General features: G+C 57.8%; 1 protein-coding gene across 1 annotated transcript; it reads left to right on the top strand.

Moving 5' to 3' along the window:
* Positions 1 to 208: 208 nt before the first annotated feature.
* Positions 209 to 16,524, top strand: DENND6B (DENN domain containing 6B). The gene is made up of 20 exons (XM_027713728.2): positions 209 to 361; positions 2,702 to 2,740; positions 2,838 to 2,880; positions 3,714 to 3,826; positions 6,287 to 6,367; positions 6,835 to 6,940; positions 7,392 to 7,471; positions 7,691 to 7,753; positions 8,465 to 8,520; positions 9,229 to 9,351; positions 10,408 to 10,503; positions 10,589 to 10,683; positions 11,202 to 11,267; positions 11,880 to 11,944; positions 12,361 to 12,450; positions 12,969 to 13,022; positions 13,370 to 13,479; positions 14,214 to 14,316; positions 15,369 to 15,443; positions 15,759 to 16,524. The coding sequence occupies exons 1-20, from the start codon at positions 209 to 211 to the stop codon at positions 15,879 to 15,881; spliced, it is 1,734 nt and encodes a 577-aa protein (XP_027569529.2). The 3' UTR covers positions 15,882 to 16,524.
* Positions 16,525 to 16,807: the final 283 nt, after the last annotated feature.

The following is a 16,807-nucleotide window of genomic DNA, read 5'->3' as shown; positions in this document are numbered from 1 at the left end:
CCTCACACCGCCACCCCCGGCCGCCATGACACCCGCCCCGCGCCGCTCTGCGCGCCGCGACCCGTCTCGATAGTGCGGGAGGTGTTCTCGGGACCTCCGGGCCGGCAGGGGGCGCGGCGGAGCGCGACGGGGCGGGGCGGGCGCGGGACCTCCGGGCCGGCAGGGGGCGCGGCGGAGCGCGGCGGGCGGCGCGCGGGCCGGCGCCGCCATGGACGCGCTGAGCCGGGCAGGGCCCCGGGCCCGCCGCGCCGCCGCCGCCCCCGGGCCCGGCCCGTCCCCGCTGCCCTGGGGCCGCTTCGCCGCCTGGATCGACTGCGTGTGTGTGGTCACCTTCGACCTGGAGCTCGGGCAGGCCATGGAGGTGCGCGGGCACCGGGGCGCGGAGGGGCAGCGGTGGGGGCGTGAGAAAGGGGTCAGGGATGGGGAGAGGGGGGGTCGGGGATGGGGGTGCGGGGACATCGGGGATAGGAGTGGGGACATCAGGGATAGGTGTGGGGACATCAGGGATAGGTGTGGGGACATCGGGGATAGGAGTGGGGACATCAGGGATAGGTGTGGGGACATCGGGGATAGGTGTGGGGACATCGGGGATAGGAGTCTGGGTGGCAGGGATGGAGAGAGGGGGGATCGGGGATGGGGGGAGATCAGGGATGGAGGGTCAGGATACAAGTTCGGGGGGGTTGTCTGTGGGTACGAACTCGGGGGTCTGTGAGTACAGACTCAGGGGTCCTGTGGGTATAAACCCAAGGGAGGCTCTGGGTACAGACTCAGTGTTCTGTGGGTACAAACTCAGGTTCTGTGGGTACAAACTCGGGGGTCTGTGGGTACAAACTCGGGGGTCTGTGGGTACAAACTCAGGTTCTGTGGGTACAAACTCGGAGGTCTGTGGGTACAAACTCGGGGGTCTGTGGGTACAGACTCACAGCCAAGCCCTTGCTTAGGGCCCGGTCAGGATCCTGAATTCCACGTGTTTTATGTTCCCTGTCTCTCGGTGTACTTCTGTCGTTGGCCTGGAATTCAGCTCTGAAAGCTTCAGAGATTCAAAAGATTCTGAAAAAGATTCAAAATGTTCTGTAATCCAGGGGTTCCCCCTGTGCTGCTGTTTGCAGAGACAGCAAGAAAGCTGCTAGAAAGGAAAGAAGGGGCGTTGCAGAAATTAGGTGTCGTTTCTGTCTCTGACCCCTCCACCCATTTACATTTCTTCAAATAGTCGATGACAGAAGGGAAAAGTGCCAGGGAGGGAGGAGCCAGGTCTGGGATGCTCTCCCTGCCCTCCCCACCAGCCCTTTGCCCTCCAACCCCCCAGGCTCTGACTTTTCTCCTCCCCACAGCCACAGAAGGGCTGGAAATCCCTCCCCGTGGTTCCACACCACCCCTGGTGTCACTGGCCCAGGCTGCTCCCTGCCCAGCCTTCCCAAACACAGGCATTTCCTGGGATGTCGGCCCCGTTGCCATGGCAGCAGCTCTTGGCACCTCCCGGGGTCCAGAGTTTGGGGTGCCGGGATCCATTTCCAACAACGTGTCTCCTCCTTGCTCTTCATTCCCATGGATGGGGAGAGCACTTAGCACACATTATAACATGGCTTAAGCCCTTTTGGACTTTCACACCTCAAACATTCCTTTTTACTTACCATTTTTTTGCTTTTGAGAAGTTGTAGCCACACGGATTCTCTCTGGTTTGGATCTGGAGGTTTTAATCTTGTGGATATTTAGTGATTTCCCCCCACCCCAAACGTAGAGGAATGTCAGACTTAGAGGGAGGGGGAGTTAAAGATGCAAAATCAGAGAATAATTAAGGTTGGAAAAGACCTCCACAATCATCAAGTCCACCCCTGGAAGTCAAGGCCTGATTTTCAAACCATTTACATGCAGAAAGACCCCTAAAATGCAGCAGGAGAAGTAGGAGCCTCGTCTCAACTCTTGACCTGAGTTAGACCTTCAGCAAATGTGGAAAGCTGTGTGCCATGGGATTCCTGGGCTCCTGGGCAATCAGGATCAGCTGCCCAGCTCTCCCTGTTCCTGGTCTGGTCATTATTCCATGGGAATTAACCACGTCCATGTTTGCCTGGAGATTAAATCAGTCCCAGCCCCGGGAATGTGCTCCCTGTCCTGAGGCAGACATGGAGCAGAGGGAAGTGTGTCCTGTGACCTCCCTGATCCCTTCCCTCTGCAGCATCCCGACCCTTCCCTGCCCGTGTTCCTGCCCCTGGAGCTGCCCTGGGATGTTTGCCCCCCGTGTTGCAGCAGGTCCCTGCTCGCAGAGCCGCTCCCACCGAGGGCCGGGCACTGGCACTGTTCACTGGGAGTTTGGCTCTGGCTGAGACGCCCTTGCCAAGGAACCCGGGGGGAACTCTCAGGGCTCCCTGGACTTCCAGCTCCCTGGCACGGTGCCACCCGTGCTATTTATAGCCCGGAAAGGAGAGTCAAGCACTGCTTGGAGCTCCTGATTTGAGAAGCAGCTGCCTCTGGAGCAGAGTTCCCGTGGCTGGGGACGGATCTCCGTGTCCCGTCTCAGCCTGGGCCGGCTCCTTCCTCCTCTGCCCATTTAAAGCCTCCTGCAATTCCTGCATTTTCCCACCGGGAAAGGCTGTGTGGGCCAAGGTACCTCCTTGTAGGATCTGTTACTTTGGGGAAAATAAGGCATTTTTAGTGTGTAGAAGTGGAGAACACGCTGACTGACTGTCTCTCGTCTCTTTGGCAGCTGGTGTATCCTCATGACTTCAGACTGACAGAGAAAGAGGTAACAACTCTTTATTCCCTTTTTTCTCTCCCATTTTTAAGCCACTCAGCAGCTCTGATGGGGGGATTCTTACTGGGTGTCTTGGGTTTTTTTGCAGAAAACGAGTATCTGCTACTTGTCCTTCCCAGACTCCTACTCAGGTAGGTGGCACCAGGGGTGAAGGAAGTGGGTCCAGGATGGAAGGGCTGAGTCATCCCCTGGGATGCAGCACAGGCTGATGGGCTGCATCCTCCAGAACTGGGATTCTGGTGCCCTCAGGGCTGAGCAAAGAGGCTTCTTGTCCTGTTGGTTGATGTCTGCATACAGAATCTGTGATCTGCTGGCTGGTTCCTCTATAAACTCATGCACTCCTGCTTCCCCTGTGCCAGTGAAACATCCACCAGAACCAGGAAGGGTTCCCTGAGCTGGCAGCTCTTGGCTCTCACATTCCTGTGTTTGTGAGTGCCCAGTGAGAAGCAGGAGCTGGGAGAGGACAATTCCACAGCAAAAGTGTTCCCAAAGCCTGTGTTTATAAACCAGAAAGGGGACAATAAGAATTAAGTCTCAATCCAAGCCTGGTTATTTAAGAGTGGCTCCTGACTGTTGGTTTCCTACAGCTTCCATGGGCTTATGGAATGGGTTGGGTGGGAAGGGGCCTCAAATATTGTCCAGTGCCACCCCCTGCCATGGGCAGGGACACCTCCCACTGTCCCAGGTTGCTCCAAGCCCTGTCCAACCTGGCCTTGGACACTTCCAGGGATCCAGGGGCAGCCACAGCTTCTCTGGGCAACCTGGGCCAGGGCCTGCCCACCCTGCCAGGGAAGAACACTTTCCTGCCATTTCCTTCCCTCCCCTCCTGTCTCGTGCTGTCTCTCGGGGGTTTCTTTATGCTGTTCCTCTCCGTTTCAGCGCTGGAGCTCCTTGCAGCCCCCCCTCCCTGCCCCACGGGAGCCATGCCCAGCTCTCCTGAGCCCTGTGCTGTTCTCTGTCCCAGGTGGCCTTGGGGACACCCAGTTCAGCTTCCGCCTGCGGCAGTCGGGGGGCCCCAGGACCTCCCCGTTCCAGGACGACGGTCGGTACAACCGGGAGGCCCCCCTGACGCTGCAGGTCGGTCCTGGCTCTGCTCAGCCCTCCCGGGGCACGCAGGGCTGCCTGGGGACACCCCACACATCCCGTGGGGCTGGGGGCTCGGGGGGAAGGGCCCGTTTCCTCTGGCCGTGGGAATAGTCAGGGCAGAGGAGGATTTCGGGACAGGGATTTACTGCTCACAGAGAGGATGGAGATGGAGCTGTGCTGGGAGAGGGAACTGAACCGGGGGGATCCAGTGTGCTGGGAAAGAGAGCTGGATCAGGGGGACTCCCAGCTGCTTTGGGAGAGGGAACTGAATCCCAGGGATTAAAGATGGAACTGGCTCAGGGGACCCCAGTTATACTGGGAGATGGAACTGGATCGGGGGACCCCAGTTACACTGGGAGATGGAACTGGATCGGGGGACCCCAGTTATACTGGGAGATGGAACTGGCTCAGGGGACCCCAGTTACACTGGGAGATGGAACTGGCTCAGGGGGACCCCAGTTACACTGGGAGATGGAACTGGATCGAGGGACCCCAGTTACACTGGGAGATGGAACTGGCTCAGGGGACCCCAGTTACACTGGGAGATGGAACTGGATCGGGGGACCCCAGTTACACTGGGAGATGGAACTGGCTCAGGGGGACCCCAGTTACACTGGGAGATGGAACTGGATCGAGGGACCCCAGTTACACTGGGAGATGGAACTGGATCGAGGGACCCCAGTTACACTGGGAGATGGAACTGGCTCAGGGGGAAGCCAGGTCAGAGCAGTGTCACCCCCAGGAGCAGCAGTGGCACGCAGGGAATCCCCCAGGGAATCCCCCAGGGAATCCCCCAGAGAATCCCCCAGGGATCTGGCTGCCTGTGCACGTTCCCAGGAGGAAACCCAGGAGCGTCCCTGTCTGTGGTCAGTGTTCCCCTCGTGTGTGCAGGGGTGGTGGTTGTTCTCCTTTGTTGCAGGACCTATGGGTGTAAAGGCAGCTGTGGAATGCCACAGATCCACCCTTGGGCTGCCTCTGTGGGGTGGGTCAGCCATTCCCAACCCCTCGTGTCCTTCAGCTGTGGTTTTCCACGGGGGAACTGTCCATTCCCTGCGGGGGAGGGATGTGCTGAGCTCTGTGGCTTTTCCAAACTGAGCAGGTGGAATCAGCTCTGTCCTCTCCTGCTTTCCCCTCTGAGGTGCTGCTTCCTGTGCATGGGCCTTTCTAACCCTTCCACAGCCTCTTTGTGGGACACCTCAGTCCTGGGATGGGCTGCTGCTCTGAGAGGCAGTGGGAGGATTTCTTTCCCTAAGTTCTGGTCTAGAGATTCTTGAGCTTGGATACATCTTTGTAGCACTGGGACACTGCCACGAGTCACCCAGCTTTAGAGTGAGGGAAGTAAAACTGCCAAAGTGCTGGATTCTGTTGTGGGAAAAGAACATTTGGGAAGAGAAAGGGGGCCTTTAACTCTGGGGCTTCAAAAATGATGTTAAGGATGTCTGTGTTCAGCACTGATAACTATCCTTCCTCCTTGCTGTGGGATCTTAGAGGCAATAATGAGCTTGAACTGATCCCTGGGGATTTGTGCTGCATCCCTTGGTTTTCCTGGATGCTGTGGAGGAAACAAGACCCTGCTTTGTGCCACCCTGAGCAGAGGTTGTGCAGTGCTGCCTTCACTGCCCCAGGGAGGAGGAATGCAGGGGCATGGGACAGGACATTTCCTCCCCTGGGTGAGGATAGATTCCTTCCTCAGCAATTCCCTGGCCTCCAGCTGACGGTGGGAGCAGGAGGAGCTCAGTGGGTTGGCCCAGCTGGTCCTCTGTGGAAATCTCCATTAACCCTTCAGATGCTGGGCCTGAAGGTGCTGCAGAGGGGCCAGTGAAGGTGCTGCCTGGAGGCTGGAATGGTTTTTGTTATGGGATAGAATCATGTCATGGGATGGTTTGGGTGGGAAGAGACATTAAAGATCATCCCATCCCCTGCCACAGGCAGGGACACCTTCCACCAGCCCAGGTTGCTCCAAGCCCCGTCCAGCCTGGCCTTGGACACTTCCAGGGATCCAGGGGCAGCCACAGCTGCTCTGGGCAACCTGGACCAGGGCCTCCCCACCCTCCCAGCCAGCAATTCCTTCCCAATATCCCATCTCTCCCTGCCCTCTGGCACTGGGAAGCCATTCCCTGTGTCCTGTCCCTCCAGGCCTTGTCCCCAGTCCCTCTCCAGCTCTCCTGGAGCCCCTTCAGGCCCTGCCAGGGGCTCTCAGCTCTCCCTGGAGCCTTCTCTTCTCCAGGGGAACCCCCCCAGCTCTCCCAGCCTGGCTCCAGAGGGGCTCCAGCCCTAGCTGTGTCCCCTCCCTCTCCCATTTGGAAAGCTCTCCCAGTGAGTTGGGCACAGGGAGCTGTAACTGGGGGAGTGCTGGGCTGTGTCAGAGCAGGAGGGAGGTGGGTGTGGGGTCAGGGGCTGGGGTTGGTGGCCCAGCACTGGTTTGTGCCTCACTCTGGGGGTCTCTTGCAGCGCGAGGCCGCTCATTACTTCGGGTACGTGTACTTCAGACAGGTCAAGGACAGCTCCATGAGGAGGGGGTACTTCCAGAAGGTGAGTGCTGAATCCCTGAGGCTGGAAAAGCCCTCCCAGCCCATGGATCCCCCCTGGGCCCCATCCCCACCTTGTCCCCCAGCCCAGAGCACTGAGTGCCACGGCCAGGCCTTCCTGGGTCACCTCCAGGGCTGGGCACTCCAAACCTCCCTGGGCAGCCCCTGCCAAGGCCTCCCCACCCTTTCCAGCAACAAATTCCTCCTGATGGCCAACCTGACCCTCCCCTGGCCCAGCCTGAGGCCGTTTCCCCTTGGCCTGGCCCTTGTTCCCTGGCAGCAGAGCCCGACCCCCCCCCGGCTCCCCCCTCCTGGCAGGGACTTGCAGAGCCAGAAGGTCCCCCCTGAGCCTCCTTTGCTTCAGGATGAGCCCCCCCAGCTCCCTCAGCTGCCCCTCGTGCAGTGTAAGTCCGTGCAGTGCTGAAGGGGTGGTGCCAGGGCTGTTTGACCCCCAGCTGTGCCCTTTTGCAGTCCCTGGTGCTCGTGTCCCGCCTGCCCTACGTGAACCTGTTCCAGTCCCTGCTCCAGCTCATTGCCCCGGAATACTTCGACAAGCTGGAGCCCTGCCTGGAGGCAGGTGAGCAGGGAGGGCTGGGAGGGAGGGTTTGCAGCCTGAAATCCTGCGGGGGTGTGATCAGGAGGTTCCGGAAAAACAGTTGAAATGTTCCAGATTGGTTCGTTCTGTAACAAATTCCAGCAGGGAAGAACTTTTCATCCGCTCGTCCAAATGACAACCAGCTGTAAAGGAGGCATGGATGGGAAGGGGGTGGATGGGGCTGTCAGTGTGTTCCCAGAGACAGGAAGAACTGCTGCTGCTGCATCTCTGGCAGCTCTTTATTGCCTTGTTCAGCTTAATCCTGGTTTGTTAACACCGTGGTGCTGCTGTGGGAATGAGGGTGCTTTGCCGTGAGTCAGGGGGACATGTGGGCTGGGAACAGGCAGTGATGCAGTGCCAGAACCTCCAGGAGCAGCGGGACGAGCTGAGTCTTCCTCCAGGTGACACCTTTCCCTTGTCCTGTGTCCCTCAGTGTGCAACGAGATCGACCAGTGGCCTCCTCCTGTGCCGGGCCAGACCCTGAACCTGCCCGTGATGGGAGTTGTCATCCAGGTACCTGTGGCAGAGTGGGAAGGGGAATCTGTGTTCCTTCATTCTGGTTGCTAAAAGAGGTGTTCACCCCAGATGCTTCCCCTTTGGTCCCAACCTTTTCAGTCCCCACAGCTGGAGTTGGGGATGAGGAAGTTTTCTCTCGTGGGGGGTTGTAGGGCAGGGAAGTGTGTGATGCTGATCCCATCTCCAGGGGTGACCCCTGCTCTGTGTGTGATCCAGGTGAGGATCCCATCCAGGGTGGATAAACCAGGATCAAGCCCAGTGAAGCAGTTCAATCAAGAGGTGAGTTAAGCCTGGCCCAGGCCAGTGGTGAGCAGAGCCTGGACCACTGAGGGAGGAGGGTGGGAAGAGCTGGAGCTCTTAAATCCTGTTGGAAAAGCCTGGGATCAGTGTGGACTTAGTCACCCACTTGGTTAAACTTCAGGCTCTCGTGTCTGGGAGTCAAACAGGGCTCTCAGCACAGAGTCTGTGTGCTCTGAGTTGTTGTTCCCCTTGCTTGTCCTGGGAATTCAGGCCCAAGGAGGTCTCCTGCCTTCATCTTCTGAGCTGTGGTGCAGCCTTTGTTCTCTGAGCAGCTTCACCGCTTTGGTTCAGCTTTGATTTCAGTTCTTGTCGTGTCATTGTTCCCCTTTTCTCCCCTTTGGCTGGTGTTGGTTTGGGGCCCACATTTCTAACCCTTACTGGCTCTGTATCCCAAGCTCTGTCTTTCCCCAGAGGAGACTCTGGAAAGCGAAGGAGCAGACCTGGGCAGCCTTTCACATCTTGAAAGGAAGGGATTTTTGTCAGTTTATAAGCAAGGAAATTAATTTGGACCTTGAATGCTCAATCCAGGCCTGTTCCTGCTCACCCCTCTGAGTGTTCACCTTGTTCTCTTCTTTCTGTCTTGCTTTGTGGTTGATGGCTCAGTTTGGATGGAATTCCAGTCAGGATACTTCCATTTCCTGACAGCTTTACTAACATTTACTAACAGGCTTTTCTGCCTTCCTCCTTCAGAATCTGTTACCAGCCCCACTGGTTCTCCCCAGTGTCCATGAGCTGGACCTGTTCAGGTGAGAGCCACCATTCCAACCCTCTCCCCTCCACCTGAATCCCCTCTTCCTGCTCAGAGTGTCCCAGAAATCACAGGGATGATGCAGAATCAAAAATGGCTCTCAACGAGGAAAGACTGAGAGAACTGGCATTGTTCAGCCTGGAGAAGAGAAGGCTCCAGGGAGACCTTGGAGTCCCTTCCAGTGCCTAAAGGGGCTCCAGGAGAGCTGGAGAGGGACTGGGGACAAGGCCTGGAGGGACAGGACACAGGGAATGGCTTCCCAGTGCCAGAGGGCAGGGTCAGATGGGATATTGGGAAGGAATTCCTGGCTGGGAGGGTGGGCAGGCCCTGGCCCAGGTTGGGCAGAGAAGCTGTGGCTGCCCCTGGATCCCTGGAAGTGTCCAAGGGCAGGCTGGACGGGGCTTGGAGCAACCTGGGCTGGTGGAAGGGGTGGAACATCAGGAGATGATCCTTAAGGTCCCTTCCCACCCAACCCATCCCATGGTTCTGTGGTCAGGCTGCCTGACATTGCTGAAGAATTTCCTCTAAATGTGTATAAGATGATTGAGCGACAGGACGTGCAAAGACACCTGAATTCCATTGTGGAATGCTAAAAATTCATCCTAGATCTCAAATTCCTGGATGGAAGCACTTCTGGGTGGGTTTGTGTGGAACTGCTGTGTCTGGTCTTTCCTGAGCTGCCTTTCTACCCTCCCACCACTCTCAGGTGTTTCCAGCCAGTGCTGATTCACATCCAGATGCTGTGGGAGCTGATGCTGCTGGGAGAGCCCATGGTGGTGATGGCACCGTCCCCAACTGTCTCCTCAGAAATGGTTCTGGCCCTCACCAGGTAATGCCCTCGGATTCTGACAGACTGGGAGCTGTAACAACCAATTCTGGCAGCTTTTCTCCCTCAGCTCCAGTCCCTGCTGGTCGGTGGGGTTGGGTTGGGTTTGCACAGGGAAGCTTTGTAGGATGAGCAGCACAGTGAGAGTCCTGCTCGTGTCCCCCCAGGGCAGAGAGGAGGGCAGGGGAACCTCCCTGATGGTGGTCCACAGCTCTGACCTCTGCTTTAGCACAAAAACCCAAAACCCTGGAATTCTCCATAGTGGTTCAACCAGGCCAAGTGCCGGGTCCTGCCCTTGGGTCACCCCAACCCCAGGAAGGCTCCAGGCTGGGGCAGAGGGGCTGGAAAGCTGGAAAAGGCCCTGGGGGTGCTGGTGGCAGCGGCTGGACGTGAGCCCAGCTGTGCCCAGGGGGGCAGGAGGGCAATGGCCCCGGGGCTGTGGCAGCCCCAGCGTGGGCACAGGCCCAGGGCAGGGATTGTCCCTGTGCTGGGAACTGGGGAGGCCCCCCTGGAATCCCGGGGGCAGTTCTGGGCCCTCAGCCAGGAGAGACCTGGAGGGGCTGGAGCGTGTGCAGGGAAGGGAAAGGAGCTGGGAAGGGTCTGGAGCAGCAGGAGGGGCTGAGGGAGCTGGGGGGGCTCATCCTGGAGCAAAGGAGGCTCAGGGGGGACCTTCTGGCTCTGCAAGTCCCTGCCAGGAGGGGGGAGCCGGGGGGGGTCGGGCTCTGCTGCCAGGGAACAAGGGCCAGGCCAAGGGGAAACGGCCTCAGGCTGGGCCAGGGGAGGGTCAGGTTGGGGCTGAGGAGGAATTTGTTGCTGGAAAGGGTGGGGAGGCCTTGGCAGGGGCTGCCCAGGGAGGTTTGGAGTGCCCAGCCCTGGAGGTGTCCCAGGAAGGCCTGGCCGTGGCACTCAGTGCTCTGGGCTGGGGGACAAGGTGGGGATGGGGCACGGGGTGGATCCATGGGCTGGGAGGGCTTTTCCAGCCTCAGGGATGCCGGGACTGTGTTGCTGTGGCAGCACAAGGCCCTGCCCCAGCCCCAGCTGCAGTCCCCTGTGTTGCAGTGTCCTGGCCCCGCTCCGGTACTGCTGCGATTTCCGGCCCTACTTCACCATCCACGACAGCGAGTTCAAGGAGTACACGACCCGCACTCAGGCCCCGTGAGTACCCCCGGGCCCCTCCTGCCCCTCTGGGTGAGGAGACCCCCCCATGTTTCCACTGTCCTGCTTTCTCCCCCCTCTCCAGGCCGAACATCGTCGTGGGCGTCACAAACCCTTTCTTTATCAAAACCCTCCAGCACTGGCCGCACATCCTGCGGGTGGGGGAGCTCAGGATGTCAGGTGACGGTGGCACCGAGGTCCTGTGGGGCTGGTGGGCTGTGCAGGGGGCTGGCAGGGAGCTGCAGGGGCTGTGATTTTACTCGTCTTCGTTCCTGGGAGAGCTGGGAAGCCAGGGGAGGTGTGGACGGGGGCCCAGGCCGCGTGCAGGGTGGTGCAGTGGGAGAGACAGGTTCTGGTGAGGGTGATTTGCTGTGTTTTCCTTCTCAGAAAAGGAGAAGCCCTTCCTGGGCAGGAAAGAGAAAACTGCCTTGAGAACAAGAAAAAGGTGGAGGGAGAGACTGAATTATTAACTGTGAAACCAAGAAACCTCGAGGTTGAGGAGCTGGTTTTGTGCAGTGCCTCCTTAACACATCCCTGTTCCACAATGGTAGCAGGACAGTGAGATGAGGCTTCTGTGAGGGTAGAGGGGAGGGAGGGTGTGAGTTAGGATGGACGAGTGTAGGGCTGGGTGTTCTCAAGGGCAAAGTGCCTCCCAGGGGCAGAGGCAGAGCCTGAACTGTCACCCCTGTCTGTCACAGGCGACCTGCCCAAGCAGGTGAAGGTGAAGAAACTGGCCAAGCTCAAAACCCTGGACACAAAACCAGGTCAGTCCTCTTCTCAGCCACAATCCAATCTTGTTTACCCTTCCCTGGGGAGGATTTTGCAGGAATCAGAACGTTGTGTCCATCGTTCTTTGCTTCCCAACAAGTGGGTGTGTTGGTGTTGCCACCTCCTCACACCTGATCCAGGAAAACTGCACACCTTTGTTCTTTGGGGTGGAAAAAGCCAATTTGAATTGTTGTAACACATTATCCCAGTGTTTCCATGGGTTTATTTTGTGTACCACACCTGCTGTTTAGGTGTGATGGCAGTGAGGGGAACTTGCTCGGCTGTCACAGCTGAGGGTCCCTCCCAGCCCCTGCCAAAAGCTGCCTCCAGGAAGTTCTCTCACCATAAACTCAGTGTAAGAAGGTCCTGGAGTCAGTTCAGAGCCCTTTACTCCTGCTGTGAGTACTGGCTGCCTTAGCAATTCCATGATTTTGCAATGATTTAATGATTTTTGTGATTGCACACACAGCTCCCAGGGTCTGTGCTGGGGATCTCAGTCCTGTCCTCCCTGCACTGTGTGACAGTGTCTCCTCCAGAGAAACAGGCAAAAATTTGTTTCTCATTTCTGGTTTTTTTTTCCTGATTTTATGGGTTTTTTTCCAATCTAGGAATCTACACTTCTTATAAAACATTCCTTCACAAAGACAAATCCCTGATAAAAAGATTGCTAAAGGTAAGCACTTCCCACTGTCTCCTGCATCCTGGGTGGGAAATCTGTGCCACCAGCTTGGTTTAAACAGACAGAGCCCTCCAAAAGGAACAGGCTTTGCAGTGGGCAGTGATTTAGTTGGGTGTATCTGGACATGTCTCTCGTGCCAGATTTAGGATTTTTCACATGATATTAAGGGTTAAACACTGGTTCTAACGATGCCCTGAGTGAGAAGAATTGATACCAAAATGCAGCCCAAACCCCAGGTTTTGTGTAGTGCCATTTGCAGTTTTAGGATGTTTAAGTGGGGATTGGAGGCTGTGTTTGGCTGCCCAGTCCCAGCCCAGTCCCAGCCCAGTCCCAGCCCGTGTGTGGCTGCCCGGGGCTGTTCCGTGTCCGTGGGTGACACCCCAGTGACCCTGGGGGGGTTGTGCTTCCAGGGCATCCAGAGGAAACGTCCCTCCGAGGTGCAGAGTGCCCTGCTGAGGCGTCACCTCCTGGAGCTCACCCAGAGCTTCATCATTCCCCTGGTGAGTGCCAGGGAGTCCCCAGGGCAGAGGGGAGGGCACAGGAGGGCGAGGGGTTTGCTCTTCCCTGTAACAGCGTCTGTAACAGGCTCAGGGGCGTGGAATCCTGGAGTGGTTTGGGTGGGAAGGGACCCTTAAACTCATCCCAGCCCCTGCCATGGGCAGGGACACCTTCCACTAGCCCAGATTGCTCCGAGCCCCGTCCAGGGGTTTTAGTGCCAGGGATTCCAGTCCCTCCTGCCAACCTCTTCCCACCTCACCTGTTCTCTCATGGCACTCTTGGGGTTCCTGCAGCAGCATTTTGTGACCTGGATCCTGGTGGGAAACCAGCTGGGACACTTGGACTCACATAAAATGCAACTGTGAAGGAAAAAATGGAGGAAAAACCCAAAGTATGAGGCTGTTGTTGGGCCTGGGATGCTCTGGAGAAAACCCTCAAACTCTGTGACCTCACAAGAGGCTCCTCAATTGTTGGAACTTTTTTATCACTATTTTAATTTCTGGGGTTTATTTCTTCTCAGGAGCACTATATTGCCAGCCTGATGCCTCTGCAGAGAGCCATCACTCCCTGGAAGGTAGGTTGGGTTTTCCAGTTGCTCCTTCTTCCCTGTGACTGCAGGGTTGGGAATTGTTGCCCCACGTGCTGGTCACACGCTCTGATACTCCATGTAACGTCCCTCCTTAAAGGAAGAGGGTTGTTACTCCTTTGAAACTAAAATAAAGAAGTTGAAACAAACCTTGGGACAGATGTTTCCTGTTTTGCCATGAGCTGAGCTTTGGGAATTTCATTGGAAGGTTAACCTTAAGGTGTTCCTGCAGTTTTATTCCGAGTTTGTGCTTTGTGCACCTTTTCCAGTGTAAATACAGGCCTCGCTTTCCTGGTTTCTTTTGGAGTTCTCTAACCTGGACTTTGTGTGTGCAGAACCCTCCCCAGATCCGTCCTTTCTGTCAGGAGGATTTCATGAAGACCCTGGAACACGCTGGGCCCCAGCTCACCTGTGTGCTCAAGGGGGACTGGTTAGGCCTCTACAGGTAGGATCTGGGGCATTAATTCTCTTATCCCATCAACAGTTATTAGTTATAGTGAACATCAAACCCTGAATTAGGACTGGGAGCAAAGAGGGAGTTTTGGGACTGGTCACCTGCAGAACTTATCCTATGAATTGATTGATTCAGAATGGTCAGGAAGAGCAGCATCAGGTCAGAGTGAACCCGGTGGTTTGTGGGCCTTAATGAGCAGAGAGAGTTGGTCCACAGTTACAGTAAGGCTAATTAAATATAAATGCTATGGAAAGGACAATACAATGTGAGTGGAAAGAATCCAGAAGTTGGATACTCAGTGGGAAGGAAAAGGAGAAGGGAAAAAATCCAAGAAAGTGATCAGAAACAGTAATCACGGAATTCCAGAGTCCTGGAATGGGTTGGGTGGGAAGGGACCTTAAAGCCCATCCAGTGCCACCCCCTGCCATGGGCAGGGACACCTCCCACTAGCCCAGGTTGCTCCAAGCCCTGTCCAACCTGGCCTGGGACACTTCCAGGGCCAGGGAGTCCCTCTCTGCTCAGCCTGTGCCAGGGCCCGGCATTCCCGGAGCCAGCTCTGGATCCCCCTGTCCCCTTCCCAGCGTCACCTCATGGAGCTCTTGGGCACATGGTGGGATACTGGGGTGTCCTGTGCAGGTACAGCAGTTGGACTGGCTGATCCCAGGGGTCCCTTCCAGCTCAGAGTGCTCCATGACTCCCCGATTCCCGTCCCTCTCTCCCTGCAGGCGTTTCTTCAAGTCCCCGAACTTCGACGGCTGGTTCCGGCAGCGGCACCGGGAGATGACCCACAAGCTGGAGGCCCTTCACCTGGAGGCCATCTGTGAGGCGGTATGTGCCATCCAGGGGGGTTGGGGCAGTGCCAGGGGACCCCTGGGACCAGGAGTGAGGGCACTGCTGCCTCGGGCATTCCCTGGTCCTGCTCCGATGGGATCTGTGCCCTTGGGATCGCGGCCCTGCCTCGTGTCCCTCAGGGCACAGGGATAACCTGGGACAGGGCAGCTCCCACGTCCTGCTCCCGCTGCTCCTGCCAGCTGTTTGCCATTCCTCAGGCTCTTCCCAAGCCAGGCTGGAAGCACCAAGGGCTTTTAGTTTATTTGGCCCAAATAGTAGGAAGAAATTCTTTACTCAGAGAAGAGAAGGCTCCAGGGAGAGCTGAGAGCCCCTGGCAGGGCCTGAAGGGGCTCCAGGAGAGCTGGAGAGGGACTGGGGACAAGGCCTGGAGGGACAGGACACAGGGAATGGCTTCCACTGCCAGAGGGCAGGGATGGGTGGGATATTGGGAAGGAATTGTTGGCTGGGAGGGTGGGGAGGCCCTGGCCCAGGCTGCCCAGAGAAGCTGTGGCTGCCCCTGGATCCCTGGAAGTGTCCAAGGGCAGGTTGGACGGGGCTTGGAGCAACCTGGGCTAGTGGGAGGTGTCCCTGCCCATGGCAGGGGTGGCACTGGATGGGCTTTAAGGTCCCTTTTCCCACCCAAACTATGATCATCTGTTGTGACTTCCTTAATGCCTGATGAAAATAGGGAGGATTTTTGGCAGTGCCTACTGGGACAATTCCTTGAGCTGAGCAGTTGCTGGAGTCCCCCAGGAGCCCTGGAATCCCTCCAGGTGCATCTCCAGCTGCTTCCACCCCTGGCAGCAGTGCAGGTCCTTGTCCATGGTGTGGGCAATGCCAGAGCTGCTCCTGGCTGGAAGTGGATTGGAATCCTGAGCACTGCTCCTGCAGGGAAGAGCCTGGTGCTGTTGTGGCCAGGACAGTGGGAAGAGCTCTGTCTCCCTCATTTGGGAATGAGGATGAGAAACCTGTCCTCACCTTTGTTTCAGGCTTTGCTTAGGGGTATCCTCTGGGCAGTGTCCCTGAGGAAGGCCCCTGTCTCTCTGTAGGACATCGTGGCCTGGATGAAGGACAAGTCTGAGGTGGAGATCGTGGACCTGGTGCTCAAACTCCGGGAGAAGCTGGTGAGTTCTGCCCTCTCCCTGCACTCACTGCTCTCACTGTCTGTGGCAGGGACAGCCCAGGGACATGGATCACACCTGTGCCTTGGAAAGCTTTGTTCTCACTCCCTGGAGAACTGGGAAATGGGACCATCGGGAAACCTTGTGCAAAATGCTCAGAGTTCTGAGGGTTTGGGTTCTTCGCCTCCCTGAGGCCCAGGGGTGTTTCCTTGTTGTCTCATATCCCAGACTAGAGCGACCACGTGCCAGAGCCAAAGGCAGAGGGGAAAGGGGAACCCCTGAAGGAGTTTTGCCCCCGTGTGTGTCCCTGTGCTGCAGGTGCGGGCCCGGTGCCAGCACGTGCCCGTGAGGGAGGAGACGCTGCAGCGCGTGGGGCTCTACATCGACACCATCATCGGCTCCCTGCCCGAGGACCTGCAGGCCGTGCTGCACCACCCCTGAGCACAGGGGGGCTCCTGGAGAACCAGGGACCCTCCCACCCCGCTCCCACCCCGCTCCCACCCGGCTCTGGGCAGCTGCAGTTGTGTTTGGAGAGGAGATTCCTTCCCGGATCCCGCCGGCGGGGCCCGGATCTCCCCTGGGGGGGACTCGGAGCTGGGTCGGAGCCGTGGCTGCCCTGGGGAGCCTGTGCACTGCTCCCTGTCTGGTCCCGCTCCGAGGGGCTGGGCTGGGGCTGTCCACCAGGAATTGTCCCCCGTGTGGCTGCCAGCAGGGCAGGAAGTGCCACCAGGCCTCCAGCAGCACGTGCCAGGCTGTGCCCGGCGTGCGGTGCCCGCTCAGACACACCATCCTTGTCCAGCGCATTCCCATGGCCTCATCCTGCCTGGAAGGAGCAGGAGCAGCCCTGGATGGGGCTCAGGACAGCTCCTGATGATGCGGATGAGGTGAAGAAGCTGCCCCTGCCCTGAGCAGCCCTGGCTCAGCCCAGTGCGAGCTCCAGCTGCAGGGGGAGCGGGAGGAGGAATTCTGGACATGGAAAGCTGCTGGATTCTCTCCAGGGCAGAGCCAGAGAAGGAGGGGCTGGTGCATCCCCAAGGATCAGAGCTCTCCAGAGTGCCTGGGATGGCTGCTGGGAGGAGCTGGCTCCAACTGCCATGCACTCTGCTTGGAGAGTCAGGTCCGTGACTGGGGCTGTGCCCGGGGCACTGGGAGGGCTGAGCTCAGCCCGCTTCCCGAGAAAACCTGTTGGAAAATCTGATTCCTACAGCCCATGCCAAGAGGGAATGCACAGGATTGGGCCCTGCTCCTCTGCTCCTGCCTTCAGAGGCAGCTCCCCCTGCCTGGAATCCCCTTCCTGCCCTGGGAATGGATCCTCTGTGAGCCCAAGGCCTTTGCTGCTCCATGTCTGCATTTCCCCTTCCGGGTGT

Source organism: Pipra filicauda, unplaced genomic scaffold (assembly GCF_003945595.2).
Source record: "Pipra filicauda isolate LSUMZ 115617 unplaced genomic scaffold, ASM394559v2 scaffold731_size164108_pilon, whole genome shotgun sequence".
Taxonomy (NCBI): Eukaryota; Metazoa; Chordata; class Aves; order Passeriformes; family Pipridae; genus Pipra; species Pipra filicauda.
Note: the sequence above shows the minus strand (reverse complement) of the source record. Positions and strands in the feature narration are given on the sequence as shown.